General features: G+C 40.1%; 1 protein-coding gene across 1 annotated transcript; it reads left to right on the top strand.

The window, feature by feature from the left end:
* The first annotated feature begins 1,606 nt into the window (after positions 1-1,606).
* LOC120539005 (antigen WC1.1-like) lies at positions 1,607-16,274 on the top strand. Its single transcript, XM_039768676.1, has 6 exons — positions 1,607-1,802; positions 9,686-9,784; positions 12,537-12,611; positions 12,699-12,778; positions 13,145-13,216; positions 16,118-16,274. Exons 1-5 carry the CDS (start codon positions 1,712-1,714, stop codon positions 13,199-13,201), a joined length of 402 nt encoding a protein of 133 aa, XP_039624610.1. The 5' UTR covers positions 1,607-1,711; the 3' UTR covers positions 13,202-13,216; positions 16,118-16,274.
* Positions 16,275-16,515: the final 241 nt, after the last annotated feature.

Here is a 16,515-nt window from a genome sequence, read left to right as displayed (position 1 = left end):
GTCCCTAGTGTGTGCTTAGTCCGTGGGTGTGTGTGTCCCCTGCCTGGGATTTGTTTCCTGCCTTGCGCCCTGTGTTGGCTGGGATTGGCTCCAGCAGACCCCAGTGACCCTGTAGTTAGGATATAGCGGGTTAGAAAATGGATGGATGGATGGATGGAGATGAGCAGTGTATGGTTAGTGAGGTAAAAAAAAAAAATTAAAAACCAGGAGATGCAAAATGCACCAGAAACATTGAAAAGGCAGTCAGACAATAACAAGAAGTATAAATAATTAAAACTGCTAAATAAAAGTGCAAAACAAAAATTATGATCAGTAAGCAAAATCTGTTCAAAAACCTAATGCTAGGGCCTACTTGCTAAAGTACTTAAGAGATTCTTTTGAGAATATATACCGCATGTGTCCCTAGTGTGTGCTTGGTGTGTGTATGTGTATGTGCACCCTGAGGTGGGCTGGCGCCCTGCCCGGGGTTTGTTTCCTGCCTTGAGCCCTGTGTTGGCTGGGATTGGCTCCAGCAGACCCCCATGACCCTGTAGTTAGGATATAGCGGGTTGGATAATGGATGGATGGATTTTTAGGCAAATGGACCCCAGATTCAAACTCCCTACCTCTAAAAGCTCCAATGTCATCTTTTTCCAAAAGTGTAGTTAATGCTATTAATCGGACCACCAATCGGACTTTGGCCCAAAAGGACTGCAGATTAAAGTCCAGCACCTTCTAAACTCCTAGGTACGTGTTCTGTGCTTCCTCACAATGCACTGCTCAGTAGTTCTTTGATTAATTTCTCATTAGTCAGATGCATAGGTGGGCTTGTTGCAGGATAAATAATTTTTGTTGACAAAGAGTAATTGTTCACCTCCCTCTGGATGGATGAATGATCTCTGAACAGTGTACTATTATTGTGTCCAAATACATAAACAAGAAAAAACAGAGATTATACTACTTAATAAAGATAATTACTTTTTATGTTGACATTATCATGACATTAATTATGGAACAATTTCATCTCAGTTTTTAATTATGTCTGATTTGCTTCTGCACTTTATAGTAAGAAAATGAATAAACACTATGCATTATGTATATGGAAAAATACTCATGCATACATGTCATAAACATTTTTATTCTTAGCATGTGAACATTAAGCTATATATACAAAAGCACTGATATAATAATCTAAAGCAAACAATGCAGAGAAAAAGAAAATTCCAGACTATAGATGGTTCTTTTGCCTCAGATGAATATTTGTCCATAATGCTGTACAGGACATCGATTATTTTGGTAAAGTACGATGAAAATATTTCTTTCAATTTGGGATACAGGCTATAATTACCAGGAGAGACTTCTATTAACTTAGAATCAGAAGGAAGACTCTTCACAAAAATGGAAGCTAAGGCTCAACAGCCATGAATTTACATTACTGGAATATTTTTAGACAGTGTTCTTCCTAAGCTCAAAGGTCCTTTTATCCACTGGTTAACTGTGGGCCATTCAATTAATTTTTATTTTCTTCTTTAGGATTTGCACAGGATAACAAGGCTCCAATACCAAAAGGTCAGCTTCACATTTGTAAATTCACTTTTGTTCTCGTCTTTATGGTCTTGTTTTTATCATGTCTGTTGGTAGATCAGACAGTAGCTGGTGTGTCTCAGCTCTTTTTATTTAACATTTTTGAACAGAAGTCACCAATATCAAGGCCAAAGAGCAGCCCATCCTCATGATTGTCTGTATTGTCCTCGGAGCGCTTCTCTTCCTGATAACAGTCCTGCTGGTTGGTCAGCTTCAAAGAAACCGGACGCTAAAGAAAGGTAACTTTAAAAAGAAAAGAAAAAATTCACTTCCATCTCTTCCAACATTTTTACCTTTCTACAACCCCAATTCCAATGAAGTTGGGATGTTGTGTAAAACGTAAATAAAAACAGAATACAATGATTTGCAAATCCTTTTCAACTTATATTCAATTGAATACACTACAAAGACAAGATATCTAATGTTCAAACTGATAAACATTATTGTTGTTTTGCAAATCTTCACTCATTTTGAATTTGATGCCTGCAACATGTTCCAAAAAAGCTGGGACAGGGGCAGTATAAGACTGGAAAGTTGAGGAATGTTCAGTAAACACCTGTTTTGAACATTCCACAGGTGAACAGGTTAATTGGAAATAGGTGTTTGTCATGATTGGGTATAAAAGGAGCATCCCCAGAAGGCTCAGTCGTTCACAAGCAAGGATGGGGCGAGGTTCACCACTTTGTGAACAACTGCGTAGGCAAATAGTCCAGCAGTTTAAGAATGTTTCTCAACGTACAATTGCAAGGAATCTAGGGATTTCATCATCTACTGTCCATAATATCATCAAAAGATTCAGAGAATCTGGAGAAATCTCTGCACATAAGCGGCAAGGCCAAATACCATCATTGGATGCCCGTGACCTTTGATCCTTCAGGCGGCACTGCATTAAAAACCGACATCATTTTGTAAAGGATATTACCATGTGGGCTCAGGAATACTTCAGAAAACCATTGTCAGTTAACACAGTTTGTCGCTACATCTACAAGTGCAAGTTAAAACTCTACCATGCAAAGCGAAAGCCATATATCAACAATACCCAGAAATGCCGCCGGCTTCTCTGGGCCCGAGCTCATCTGACATGGACTGACGTAAAGTGGAAATGTGTGCTGTGGGCTGACGAGTCCACATTTCAAATTGTTTTTGGAAATCATGGACGTCGTGTCCTCCGGGCCAAAGAGGAAAAGGACCATCCAGAGTGTTATCAGTGCAAAGTTCAAAAGCCAGTATCTGTGATGATATAGGGGTGTGTTAGTGCCCATGGCATGAGTAACTTGCACATCTGTGAAGGCACCATTAATGCTGAAAGGTGCATAGAGGTTTTGGAGCAACATATGCTGTCATCCAAGCGACATCTTTTTCAAGGACATCCCTGCTTATTTCAGCAGGACAACGCAAAGCCACTTTCTGCATGTGTATCAACAGCATGGCTTCGTATTAAAAGAGTGTGGTACTAGACTGGCCTGCCTGCAGTCCAGACCGTCTCCCATTGAAAATGTGTGGTGTATTATGAAGCGCAAAATACAACGGACACCCCCGACTGTTGAGCAAATGAAGTTGTACATCAAGAATGGGAAAGAATTCCACTTACATAGCTTCAACAATTAGTGTCCTCAGTTCCCAAATGCTTATTGAGTGTTGTTAAAAGGAAAGGTGATATAACACAGTGGTAAACATGCCCCTGTCCCAGCTTTTTTGGAACGTGTTGCAGGCATCAAATTCAAAATGAGTGAAGATTTGCAAAACAACAATACAGTTTATCAGTTTGAACATTTGATATCTTATCTTTGAGTTAACAAAAACAACAATAAATGTTTAGGATTTTTTAAAAGAAAAAAGTAAAGCAATAAATAAATCAACAAACAGTAACATTCTCAAACTCATTTTAAAGCCCATTAATGGTCCACTTCAGAAGTAAAAATATATGTCTACTTAAAGCCATGGCGTTGGCAAATGGTTTCTTGAATTTCAAAGAGCTGTAACACTCAAGCTATTAATATCTGAGAGAGTCAACAAAATACACAGGCAAACCATCTTACTTAACAAGAACTTCAGTTTAACACTTAGATAGATGTCAGAAGAAAGAAAAAGCTGAAGCCTACTGTGTGTTGACCACAAATATGAAAGTCAGTCAGTCAGTCATTTTCTAACCTGCTTACTCCTGAACACACTTCAAAATATGCATATGCAAAAACTAGACAAAAAAAATTAAATGGGAGTTGTTTTGCTTTTATTTAGCAAAAAATCTGCCAAGGGGGTAAGCAAAATTTACTTGTCAATATTTCTTAAAGTAACCTAAATACAGTATTTGTAAACACAAGTCAATAATTCTTACAATATGGACTACATGTCATGGTGTGTGGACTTAATGTCATGATATAAATACTGTAGCGTTCTGTTCTTTATTGTAGAGTTCTGTTTTGCAGTTTGTGTTCTGTGATTTGCATCCCTCTCAGTTATTTATTCTGTTGTCCCTGTTATTTCTCATAAACTGTAATAGAGTGGAAGGTAAAGGAGGTTCCGGAGGGATGGGGGTGGAGCCGAGGCAGGGGGGAGCGCTGGGTTGAAAAAGAGAGAGGGTGGAGACAGGAGAGAGGTTCGGTCATGTCGCTCTCGCTGTGAGATTGTTTTTTTTTTTTTGAGTCTGCCTGTTCGGCGTGGTTGCGGCCAACAGCAACCGTTTTTTTGATTAATAAAAGAAGGGACTAACCAAGTGACCGTCTCGGATCGTCATTACGTCTGGGAAGACGCTACAATACTTTTCACTTGTTTAGATTTCATTTTTTCAGTGGCAGGGTCATGGGAGTTTCTGAAGCATATCCCAACTAACGTAGGACGCAAGGTAGGAACAAAACATGGACAGATTGCCAGTCCATTGCAGGGCAAACACACATACACACATCCAAACATAAACCCTAACCATACACTAGGGCCAAATTAGGAAACACCAATATACAGGAACACAAAAAACAGTTCAATAAACAAAACAATGAATGTCAAAACACACAGACAAGAGGAGTAAACCTAAGAAAAACCCATCAAAAGATGGTGATAGCGATCATCATTTATAACAAGATGGCGCCGACTGTTGAGGCATGCTGTCAGCCGCTCTGGCTTTTTTTCTCGTTAGTCCTGCTTTTTTCTCGGATTACCTGCTCCTGTGGTGCTCTTCCTGACTAGATGATTCGTTATGATCGCCTCACCCTTCTGGCTCTTCGAACGAGTGTGGGGGTTTCTCAACATCTGACCCCTGAGTTCAGTCAAACCTTTGGCCGACTGTTTGAGGAAGTCCCAGCCTTCCTCATCACTGCCCACGGTTTAGCCGGTTGCAGATGGAAACGCTGCCGCCGGGGGAAGTGCGGAGGCACCAGGGCTCGGCTCCGAGCTTCCCGGATCCTCTCTAGGAACAACTCTCCTGGATCCCAACATATGGCAATGCTACCGGTATGCCACTTGCCCTCGGACGCTCCAGTGTACCTCCCTGCCTCGATCCGTCACCGCCGCCGGGGGGTGAATTTTAACAACCAACGCAGCATCATGACAGTGTCAGCTGCCACGGCTGGTGCGTCTCTGTTAACGTTGTCCCAGCCGGTTCTTTTCGCGCTGATAAATGCCAGATTGGTCGTGAACAAAACTTTCATCCTGAAAGACTTTTTTCATTCCAATGGCCTGGATTTTTTATGTACCGCCGAAACCTGGATTTTACCGGGCGAGACGCTCCCACTCACTGAAGTTTTGCCTCAGGGATGTTCCTTTATCAACACGCCGAGAGCACAGCGCCGCGGCGGGGGCTTATTGACCTTATTTAAATCTGATTTTATTTGCAACCACCCTTCCCTTCCTCTTTCATTTTCCCATTCAACTTTTGAGCTCAGTATGTTTGAACTAGTTTGCTCTCCACCGCTGCTGTGCACACTCATCTATCGCCCCCCAAAATATAATAAGGACTTTTTAGATGAATTTTCAGCTTTCCTGGCTGATATTACCTGCAGATATGATCGCTTCCTTTGTTTGGGTGATTTTAATATCCATGTTTGCTGTCCCGTTAAACCTTTAGCAAAAGACTTTCTGGACATTATTGATTCCTTTGGTCTCTCTCAACTAGTGAACGGACCAACAAATGGACAGGTTCACACACTGGACTTGGTTCTTTCTCGCGGTCTCAGAATCAGTGACTTGGACATTCTGCCTCACAGCTTTTCTGATCACTCGCCTGTTCTGTTTAATTTGGATTTGCTCTCTGTTGAGCATGGTAAATCCACCACCACCCGTCCTTCCCGTGTCATTCCCCCTTCTGCTTCTGAAGATTTTGCAGCTGCTTTTTCACCAATCTCCACTTCATGTGAATCCACAGATGCTGATTTTTTTTGCAAACCTTCCACACTTCCTGCTGTTCTGTGATGGATGTTGTAGCCCCACTCAAACGGAGACAATCCAAAGTCAAGTATGATCCATGGCTAAACGGACACATTCGCTCCATCAGGCAAAACTGTAGGCGGCTAGAACGTAAATGGAGGAAAGATGGTCTCTGTGTTACCTTTGACTGCATGAGAGACGCGTGGTCCCAATACCAGAGAGCAGTCAGAGGTGCAAGGAACCGTTTTTTCGCTGACATCATCTCAAAAAACTCTGGCAATCAACGTGTCTTATACAAAACACTAAATGCTGTTCTCTCTTCTGCCTCCACTGCTCTTTGTAATCAGATCCTCACCTTTTTTCTGGATAAGGTCACGAACATTAGATCCCAGATCTCCATTTCTTCTTCTGGCTCTGTTGATTTATCCGCTCCTGCACACGGCTCCCTCACCAGCTTTGAACCCATTTCGCTCCCCCATCTGGAAAAAATCGGCGCCTCAATGAAGCCTTCGGGGTCTCCGGACGATGTGGTGCCGTCCAGACTGCTGAAAGATGTGTTTCCTGCGATTCGATACGATGTCCTAAAGATCATAACTAGTAGTCTATCTTCGGCTATAGTTCCTCGTGCTTTCAAACATGCAGTTGTACATCCAGTCGTGAAAAAACCTGATCTTGACCCTGCCGTTCTCTCCAATCTTCGTCCAATCTCCAAACTACCTTTCTTGTCAAAAATACTCAAAAAAGTAGTTTATGAGCAACTAACTCATCACCTACAGGACCATCAGGTAATGGACCTTTTTCAGTCAGGCTTTAGGCCCCAACACAGCACAGCACAGCATTTACGTGTCCTAAATGACGTCCTTTTGGCATTGGCTCTGGAACTCCCTACCCTTAGTGGTTAGGCATGCCGCTTCAGTTGCCACATTCAAATCACGCCTAAAAACGCACTTCTTCACATTGGCTTTTAACTCTTAACCTGTCTCATTTCCACTTGCTTTTTGCTATTTCTCTATTCTATTGGGTCCCCTGACCTGTTTTTTAGTATCTCTGTTTTAATTGTTTCTTAATGTTTGTTTTTGATATTTTGCTTTTAGTCCGGCTTGTTTTAACTGTACAGTGCTTCGGTCAGTTGTAATGCTATGTTTTTAAGCGCTCAACAAATAAAAATGGTATGGTATGGTATGGTAAAATCCTTTTTCCATGAGGTGAACACCTGAGAGTTTTACCATTGAGCAGGCTATCTTATGCAGTGTGGCTCAATTACGACATGAAATATCACTTGACATAAAATATAAGGAAAGTGGCCACATACATTAAGTTATGTGACCACATCCCATGACAGCCATCTTTGATCTGTGGAACAATAAAAAGGAAAAATGATAAGAATAAATAACAAAAGTAGAAAACCTGTACTCATCCATTTATGCACACAAGTATAAAACTTGTTTATGTTTAGAAACATATGTAAGTCATTTGTTACGCAAAAGTCAGGATTTATAAAACTCAAAAAAACTTAAAACTGCCATGAAGTTACAGAAGGTTTTAACCATTCGTAAGTCCTATGCAGACTTTTTTGATGTTGGCATTTTAGCAATTCCTGGCAGCAAGACAATGAACTGAACAGAAAATCTCATTCATTCGCAATTCATTGACACCCTAGTCACATTCTGATGTTCATCCATTCATCTGTTTTCTAAACCAAGTTGTTCTAAATCGTTAACAGAACAAGGATTGTGTAAAGGCCCCAGTTCAGCACACAAGTCCAAGACGACAGTTCTAGGACATCTAAACCAGCCTATAAGTCAGTCACCCTCACAAAATAGAAAACAAATACCATTAATGATATTTAAATGACAGAAAATGCTATGTTTTTAAGTTTGTCTACATATTTTGGCAAAATAATCACTTTCATATTTTAAGAAGTTGAAAAATATATTTATAGCTGTGACAGATAGGGGGCGCTATCGCTCCCTTGAGCCCTTGTCCAAATTGCCAGACACCAGATAAAAGTCCAAATGTTGACTTTATTAATACAGCACAGTGCACAAAGCACCCTCTTCTCCACAATACTCATTAATTCACAACCACAATAACAATAAACAATCCTCCACTCCCAGATGCGTTGCCCTCCTACCACCCAGCTCAGCTTGCCATCTGGGAGCTCCCAGAGTCCTTTTATAGTCCCTGACTCGGAAGTGTTTCAATCCCCAGTCCATGTGGTCCTTTATCACTTCCGGGTCAGATAAAAAGTCCTTTTCTTCACCCCGGAAACACGTCATTCCCCTTGTCCATGTGACTCAGACGTACTTCCGGGACGTAGGTTAAATAACCGTTTTTCCTTCCTGCAGCGTCACCTAGTGGTCCCCATGGCATCCAGCAGGGCTGTGTATAAAAACTGCAATGTCCATGATGCCCTGCTGGTCTTCAAGCAACCTCCATACTGAAGGGAGGGCTCCAACTGGCGGCTTGGGGGTATTGGCCGGGATAAACGGCCAGCCATACACCACATAGCATAATATACATTTGGATGCGACTTAGTGAAATAATTTGAAGGTTGAAGCATTTTCAGTTATTTATTTGCTTCATTAAAGAGACAGACACCACATTTTTAAAAAATATTTTCCAAACTGAATATGTGTGATGGAGATTTGCTCAGACAGCCACACCACTGCTTATATATTCAGGCATAAGCTGTAGCCACACACACTACTGTTTAATCACTCATGCTGACTACTGACAATCTGTTTGCTGACAAGAGTGTCTTTCTTGTGTGCAAACTGGGAAAATACTGTACAGAATCTATTCAAGTTGAAATAACCTAAGTTAAACTTAAATCTGAAACAGTGAATTAACCTGTAAGTGAAATTTTACTGAGTATTTATCTGTTTTTAGGACTGGTGACGTGCAAGTGAAAGTTGTTTTTTGGCAGGATGGATTATAATATTCATTCATCCAGCCATTGTCTAAGCCCCCTTTCCAGGACTGGTAGCAGCTACAGCATATCCTTGCAAGCAACGAACACAGGCAGGAACAATCTCTGGACAGGGTGCCAGCCCATTGCAGGGTGAACACACATACACACTGGCCTAGTTAGCATCACCAATTTACCTAACCTACTTGACTTTGGAATGTGGGAGAAAAACAGAGCAAACCCACAGGCCTCATGTAAAAAAACTCCATGCAGTGATCACCCAGGATGTGGCCATCAGACTCCTCACTATGAGGCAGCAGTGTGTCACCATGCACCTAATTCTTGGAATAATGTATTATGACCTGTGGCCTTAAAATTGAGGGAAAAAATACAATTTATTTGAAATTAAATTCCACCAAATGTTAGTAATACCACACATTCAATGAGTTTGGTGACTAGATCATGAATTTTCAAAAAGGCAGTTTTTTTAAGCCATACATGGTTACTGGTGGGAGGTGCAAGAAGTAGCTAATGTGTGTGCATGCACACGTACTTTTAAATTGATAAGAGATTTATAAAGGAACTTGACATAGGACATGGCATACATACTTTTACATAATTCCTTTTTTTTGCCTTTGTAGCATAAAGAATATTTTTCTGTGGAATTGAAGCAAGATTTTATACTTGAGGCCCCAGACAGGCCACTTATTTTAAATGTAATGTATCCAATAAGCACAGACAACTGCAGGACACAAATAAATGTGAGCACCCTAGTAGTACAAGTAATACTGCACCACTAAACTTGTTGCAATGGTTGATTATCACATTCCTTACAGTCCTTATATCTCCTTCCAGGAATGGCCATGGATGAACTTCTTCCCATCAATAATGCAGTCTATGAGGAAATTGAGTACAAACTGGCCAGACAGGGAACTTATGGAGCACCAAGGAAAGGTAAGATGGTACACAGCAGACGAGTAGAAGGGCTTCTGTAGGTGGAAAGAGTGCAAGCAGCTAGTTGTGCTCTGTACTTCCTGCATCAAAACAGTGAAAATATTACATGTGAGACTGGAGAATTTCCAATTTACAAATCATCACATTATCTTTTCATAATACCAGTTAACTTAATTCCATCATGAGTTATTCTTCAGTGGCTGTTGACTCAGCTACTTATATAAATTTTAAATGTTGAAGTGACAGATTTTTCCTTTAATGTACCAATGGAATTTTGCACATAAAGGCAATGGTGGAAAAACACACTGAAGCTCATTTATACCAGTTTCATGAAACTGGAGTGCCTTTATTCTTGGAAGCTATTTAACAGTTTACAGTATTAGACAATACCATTTCTGGTTGTTACAACATTCAATTGCAATCAAATGTACTTGAAATGTCTATGGGTTGTTGGAAATGACAATAATGCTCTTTTAATCATACATGTTCTGAATCTATTTTATTCATTATACAAATGTAAGATAGCTGGAGGCATTGGGCCATTAGCACTGGGCCCAATGCAGAAATACACCCTGGATGAAACATTGATCCATTACAAGTGACAATCCAGCACACTTTTATTCCCTCATTTTTCCTGCACTGGACTTGCATTTCATCCTGTATTGATTCCTGCCTTGTACCTGATTCTGTTATGATTAGCTCCAGTTTCAAAATAAGTCTGTGAAGAACTTAGAATGTTTAGTAAATATATATATATATATATATATATATATATATATATATATATATATATATATATATATATATATATATGGAAGAGAAGGGCTGTGATACGGTTTGCATATTAGCAGTTGGAGATCCACAAAGGGAGAAAATGAATCACGTATCATAAAGTAGTTTTTATTCCTGAGCTTTCAACCTACCAGGGTCTTCATCAGAGGATAATGCTTAGACTTACAAGAATCAAAGGCAATATATAGCAATACCTTACAGGGGCAGGAGGGGGTGGCTAGGTCCGTGTGGGGGTGAGGTTGTTGGGAGTAAAGTCTTGTTTATTAAGAATAAGTTCTTCTTAAGTTTGTATATGCTGGATTTATGTCCAAGTGTCTGTTGATGGCGTTCTCATTTGATAACCAGGATTCAGCCAGCTCTCTAGCACTTTTATTATTGGCTTTAAATTTTACATGTACATCGTCCCAATTAAATGTATGTCCTGTTGATTTAGTATGCTTATAGATCAATGACAGTGCGTCCTTTCTTCTGACGGCGTTGCAGTGTTCCTGTATACGTGTTGCGATTCTTTTTGAAGTTTGTCCTATGTATACCGCTGAGCACGAACTGCATGGAATGCTGTATACTGCGTTTAGTGTTTCTGCTGTCGATTTCTTGTTTTTGGCATTAAAGAGGACCGTGCACAGATTGTTCATGGGTTTGTGTGCTATTCTGACACCTGACTTGGCCAGGATGCGTGCAGCACCTTCAGACACATTGTGGTGATAAGGGAGTGAGTGCCAGGTTGGGTGGGGATTATGATTCGAGTCAATTGTTTGTTGAGTTTTTTGGCGTCTTCTCTGTAGGCTTCGATTAATGAATGTTTTCGAGTATCCGTTTGAAGTGAAAAGGTGGAAGAGATAGCGTCTCTCTTTCATTTTTGTTTCCTTCGTATTACAATGGGTGTGGACTCTTCTGAATAGAGTTTTAACACAGCTCCGTTTATGAGATATCGGGTGGTTGCTGGCGAAGTGTAATATCTTGTCTGCATAGCATTCTTTACGGTAAACACTAGTAGTCAGGGTGGCGTCATTACTTCTTTCAATGTAGATGTCCAGGAAGCTGATGTGTCGGTTAATTTCTTTCTCCATTGTGAATTGGATTGCCGGGAATATTGACTTGATGTGCTTGTAGAATTCATTCAGCTGATCATTTTTTATTATGACGAATGTGTCGTCCACATAGCGTATCCAAATTTTGGGTGTGAACTGAGATAGAGCCATGTTTTCAAATTGTTGCATTACTAGTTCTGTTAGAAGTCCTGATAACGGCGATCCCATTGGCATGCCTTCTTTCTGAGTATAGTATTTGCCGTTAAAATGAAAGTGAGTTTTTTGGCAGAGTGATATTAGGTGTAGTATGTCTTTAATCGATAGCTTAGTTCTTGTTTCTATAGTGGGGTCACTTTCCAGTTTCATTAAAAGTGTTTCTGTGGCTAGATGAATCGGTATCATGGTGTATAGCGACACAACGTCAAAAGAGACCATGATTTCATCCTCGGCGACGGATAAATCTTTTAAGCGTTGTAATGCCACAGAAACACTTTTAATGAAACATTTAATTGGGACGATGTACAAGTAAAATTTAAAGCCAATAATAAAAGTGCTAGAGAGCTGGCTGAATCCTGGTTATCAAATGAGAACGCCATCAACAGACACTTGGACATAAATCCAGCATATACAAACTTAAGAAGAACTTATTCTTAATAAACAAGACTTTACTCCCAACAACCTCACCCCCCCACACGGACCTAGCCACCCCCCCCTCCTCCCCTGTAAGGTATTGCTATATATTGCCTTTGATTCTTGTAAGTCTAAGCATTATCCTCTGATGAAGACCCTGGTAGGTTGAAAGCTCAGGAATAAAACTACTTTATGATACTGTGATTCATTTTCTCCCTTTGTGGATCTCCAACTGCTAATATATATATATATATATGTATATATTATATTAGTAAATATATGAAGGGTGTCATTCTCAGGGAGCTTTCTGTCTGATGAACTACCATATGACTACGAGGACATTGAGGACGATGACCAAGACCAAGATGTTCTAGGTAAATACTAAAAACTGTAGTTAGCATATTTATTGGTTATTTGCTTTCAAATCACTATAAATTAACTAACATTGTATGATTTCTAAGGTAGGAAACTGGCTTCTTTGGAGGCGGATGGCCCTGGCTACTATGATGATACTGCAATAGAAAAACAGAAGACCTGTCAGGTACTGCAAAGCATGTTATTATAGGAACATAGGACAATAAAGGGAGTTCATTTAAGGCATTAGAGAAAACACAACATTTAGCAATAACCTCATAAGTTAATGATAAGATTTCATTTTTTAATACTTAATCTAGTCAAAGGTTTTTGTTTCACTTTAGCTGGACAATTGATTTGTCCTTCACTTTGGGTCACAAAGACAAGAAACAAGCCCTATTTTCTTTCAGTAGAAGATAATAAATACATGTAAGAGCACCAATAAATAACACCATTCCACACAGTCATCCCCTAAGTGCTCAGTCAAGATAAATTTGATCAAACTGTATTACCAATTAATAAGTATTATTTTTATATACTTTTCTCTCTACAGAAAACATCCCTCATGATGAGCTGCTTTACAACTATGACGATGTTGAGGAACCCTTAAAATACTCCACAATCGGTATGCACATGTACCAAACTACCAGCATGTTTTGAGTTACACTAAATGCAGTACTTCTGTATTTATTTCTTCATTTATTTAATCAATTTTTACCACATGGCAATTTACACAAGATAAAATACATCCATACATTTGACTGGTTGAAAGTGCAATGCAGGCTGTTGAAATAATTATTTCAGTTTCAAACTGATGTTTCTGGCTGAATTCGATAATAAACTGGTACCTTACCCACAGTAAATTAAATTAATAGGTTTAAACATGGCTGTTATTATTTAGAATAGAGCTCGATTAATTCAAAATGTAAATAATCCTGAGATGTGAAAAGATGTTTTTTTAAGAAGCACCCTGTTTAAAGATGATCCTCAGGTTAGGACATTGGACATCTCTGGGTCCACAGACCTTGAGGCTGATCCTCCAATTAGCTGTGAACCTCGCAATCTCACTGAGTTTGCACAGTTGGTGAACCAGCTGATGTTAGGGAAGGCTGCAGGGTTCTGTGGTATTTAAGGAGAACTTCTTCAGGCTGGTGGTAAGGCTGTCCTACTTGCATTGCAAACAATTTTTGCTTTCATTAGGGAAACGGGCAATATTCGAACTGACTGAAAAATGGGATTTGTCTTCCCTATCTGGAAAGGGAAGGATGATCACCTGGATTGCAGCAACCCCAGGGGGATAACACTGCTCTCGATGCCGGGTATGGTCTTGCTAGGGTCAACCTCAATAGGATCCGTGATCATCTGCTCACCTAGCAGCAACTGGAAATGTCTGGTTTTATGTCTAAGAAGTCTACCATCAACTGCATCCTGGCACTGAGGGTTCACATGGAGTACAAATGCGAATATCAGCAGAGTTTCTTTGCAGCCTTTGTCAATTTTCATAAAGCGTTTGACTCAGTTGAGTCAAGCTGCCCTGTGGGACATCCTGAGACTCTGCAGGATCCCCCCAAAGTATCTGGAAATCATGGCCGGCCTGAACACTAGTACTGTGAGTGCTGTGCAGAATGAAGACAGAAACTCTGCGGTCTTTTTTTTTATTCTTGGGTTCATCAGGGGTATGTTCTTGCTCCTACTCCGTTCAGTGCTTGCATGGACTAGGTGTTGGGCAGGGTCATGGGGTCCAGTGGCTGTGGGTCATCTGTTGGTGAAGAAAGATTCACTGATCTTGACTTTGCCAACAATTCTGTGATCTTCATGGAGTCAATGTAAGCTCTGATCGGGGCTCTCGAGAGACTGAGCAAGTAGTCAGAGTGTCCTGGATAAAAACCAAGATCCGGGCCTTTAATGACCTCTTGCACACAGCCATCAGCAGTGTGTCTGTCTGAGGAGAGAATATCAACCATGTTGAGAAGTTTGCTTACCTCGGCAGTGACATTCATGTCTCTGGTGACTCTTCCTATGAAGTCAGTTAATGGTTTGGGAAAGCATGGGGGGTCATGAGATCACTGGAAAGGGGTGTGTGGCACTCCCAATATATTTGCAAAAGGATAAAGGTACACGTATTTAGAGTCCTGGTGCTTCCTGGTTTGCTATATGGTTGTGAGACTTGGACGCTATCCTCCAGTGACCTGAGACGAAGACTGGACTCCTTTAGCACTGTGTCTTTTCAGAGAATCCTTGGGTACTGCGGAGTTCCGAATGAGACACATTATCTACATTGTGAGGGAGCGTCAGTTACAGTACTACTGCCATGAAGCTTAATTCCCATAGGATGATCCAGTTCACAGGATCCTCATTGTTGAGGACCCGAGTGGCTGAACCAGACCAAGAGGATGCCCACCTAACACCTGACTGCGGCAGATAGATAGTCATTTCCGGGGAGTGAGAATTGACCATGTGTCTGCCTGGGGGGTTGTCAAGTGCTTGTTCAGTGCATGCTCCCCAACCTGACCTGACCCAGAAGTCAGTGTGCAGGGTTTTTTTAACAGCCAATGAAAGCTTAAGGAGTAAATCTATGAAAGTAGTCACAGGTCAGGACTAAAGTTTTGGAATTAATCCTGGCAGTAATGGAAAGTCAGTGGATGGAGCACCGCAGAGGTGTGATGAGAGAGACAAAAAGCAGCAGCATTCTGATGAGTTTAAGGGTTCAATAGCTGTTAACTAGTGCCTCACCAGTAAAAATAAAAGGTGAGGGGCATGCGTCATAAAGAAGAGAATGAATGTTATAGATGTTGTAAAAGAAGAAGACACATGAATGTATCATTGAAAACAGTCATCTATGGTTATGGCAGATTTACTGACCACAGGTGAAGAAAAGAACAGGATATTATCTGTAAAAACATTAGGAGGGAGATCTATGGAGTGAAGCAGAAAGCAGGAACAAATGCTCATCTTGGAAGACAGAACAATATCCAGGGTGGCTTAGCTACAAATTATTATGAACACACAGTATTGTCTTTGAGTGAATATTACTATTTGTTAAAATGTGAATACAGGTCTTTCAGATTTTAAATAAATTAAACATTTTTTATTATTATAATGTTTACTATTTTTAAACCTCAAGGTCAAATGTGGAAAGAGAAATAAATAGGTTCTTTGTGGTGTATGGCTACATATTTGAGAGTCTCCATTACTAAATAATTAATAGAATGGTTGAGTTTTCTCCTGGTACTCTAGTATCTGAAAGACATGTCCTATTTTGGCAACTGTAAACCTGGCTCTGTGTGAAAGAGTGTGAGTATGCCTTGTAATACACTGGCATACCATACCACATTACCGCCTACATAAACTTTCCAGGAGAGGCTTCTGACCATATGACCCTGAGAACAGACCAGGCACAGAAGATGAATGGACTTTTTATACCACTTAGATAAAAACAATCTGAATTCCAGCAATCATTTTAATGCTGACATCCTGGCAAATTCATATTATTCTTTGAGCCTCCTTGTATGCTTGTCTTTTACAGATTCTCGTGGTGCCGTGGAGTACCCATTACCTCCTGAATATGATGATATCGAGGATGAGGCTCTCGGAGGAGAATCACCCTAAATCCTATGCTGTGGTCAAAGACACCTTTAACAGTGTGATGAACATGTCTAAATCTTTACTGTAATAATGAATATATCATGTCACTTGTGTTATTTTTTTAAGTTTGTATATTAGAAAATGTTTTTGCTTGAACCAAAATTTCAATTTAAAATGATTTGAACAAAAAATCTGACATTATGAAATGCACTAATTTAATTAACTATTTAATTAACTCTTTACTAGCAAAGTACATTTTTTCTGTTATTTTTTTCATTAAATAAACGCTGTATAAATCCAACTCTTCTCGATAAGTGTATGCTGTCAGCGTATGTCTCA

The sequence above is a fragment of the Polypterus senegalus genome, chromosome 11 (assembly GCF_016835505.1).
Source record: "Polypterus senegalus isolate Bchr_013 chromosome 11, ASM1683550v1, whole genome shotgun sequence".
Taxonomy (NCBI): Eukaryota; Metazoa; Chordata; class Cladistia; order Polypteriformes; family Polypteridae; genus Polypterus; species Polypterus senegalus.
This window is presented reverse-complemented; position numbering and strand designations above follow the sequence as displayed.

Bases quoted from the DNA above. Each gene is read 5' to 3' on its own strand.
- LOC120539005 (XM_039768676.1), top strand. From the start codon at position 1,712: ATGATTGTCTGTATTGTCCTCGGAGCGCTTCTCTTCCTGATAACAGTC. The intron at 1,803-9,685 runs GTAACTTTAAAA...ATCTCCTTCCAG, and splicing joins AAACCGGACGCTAAAGAAAG to GAATGGCCATGGATGAACTT. The intron at 12,612-12,698 runs GTAAATACTAAA...ATGATTTCTAAG, and splicing joins CCAAGACCAAGATGTTCTAG to GTAGGAAACTGGCTTCTTTG.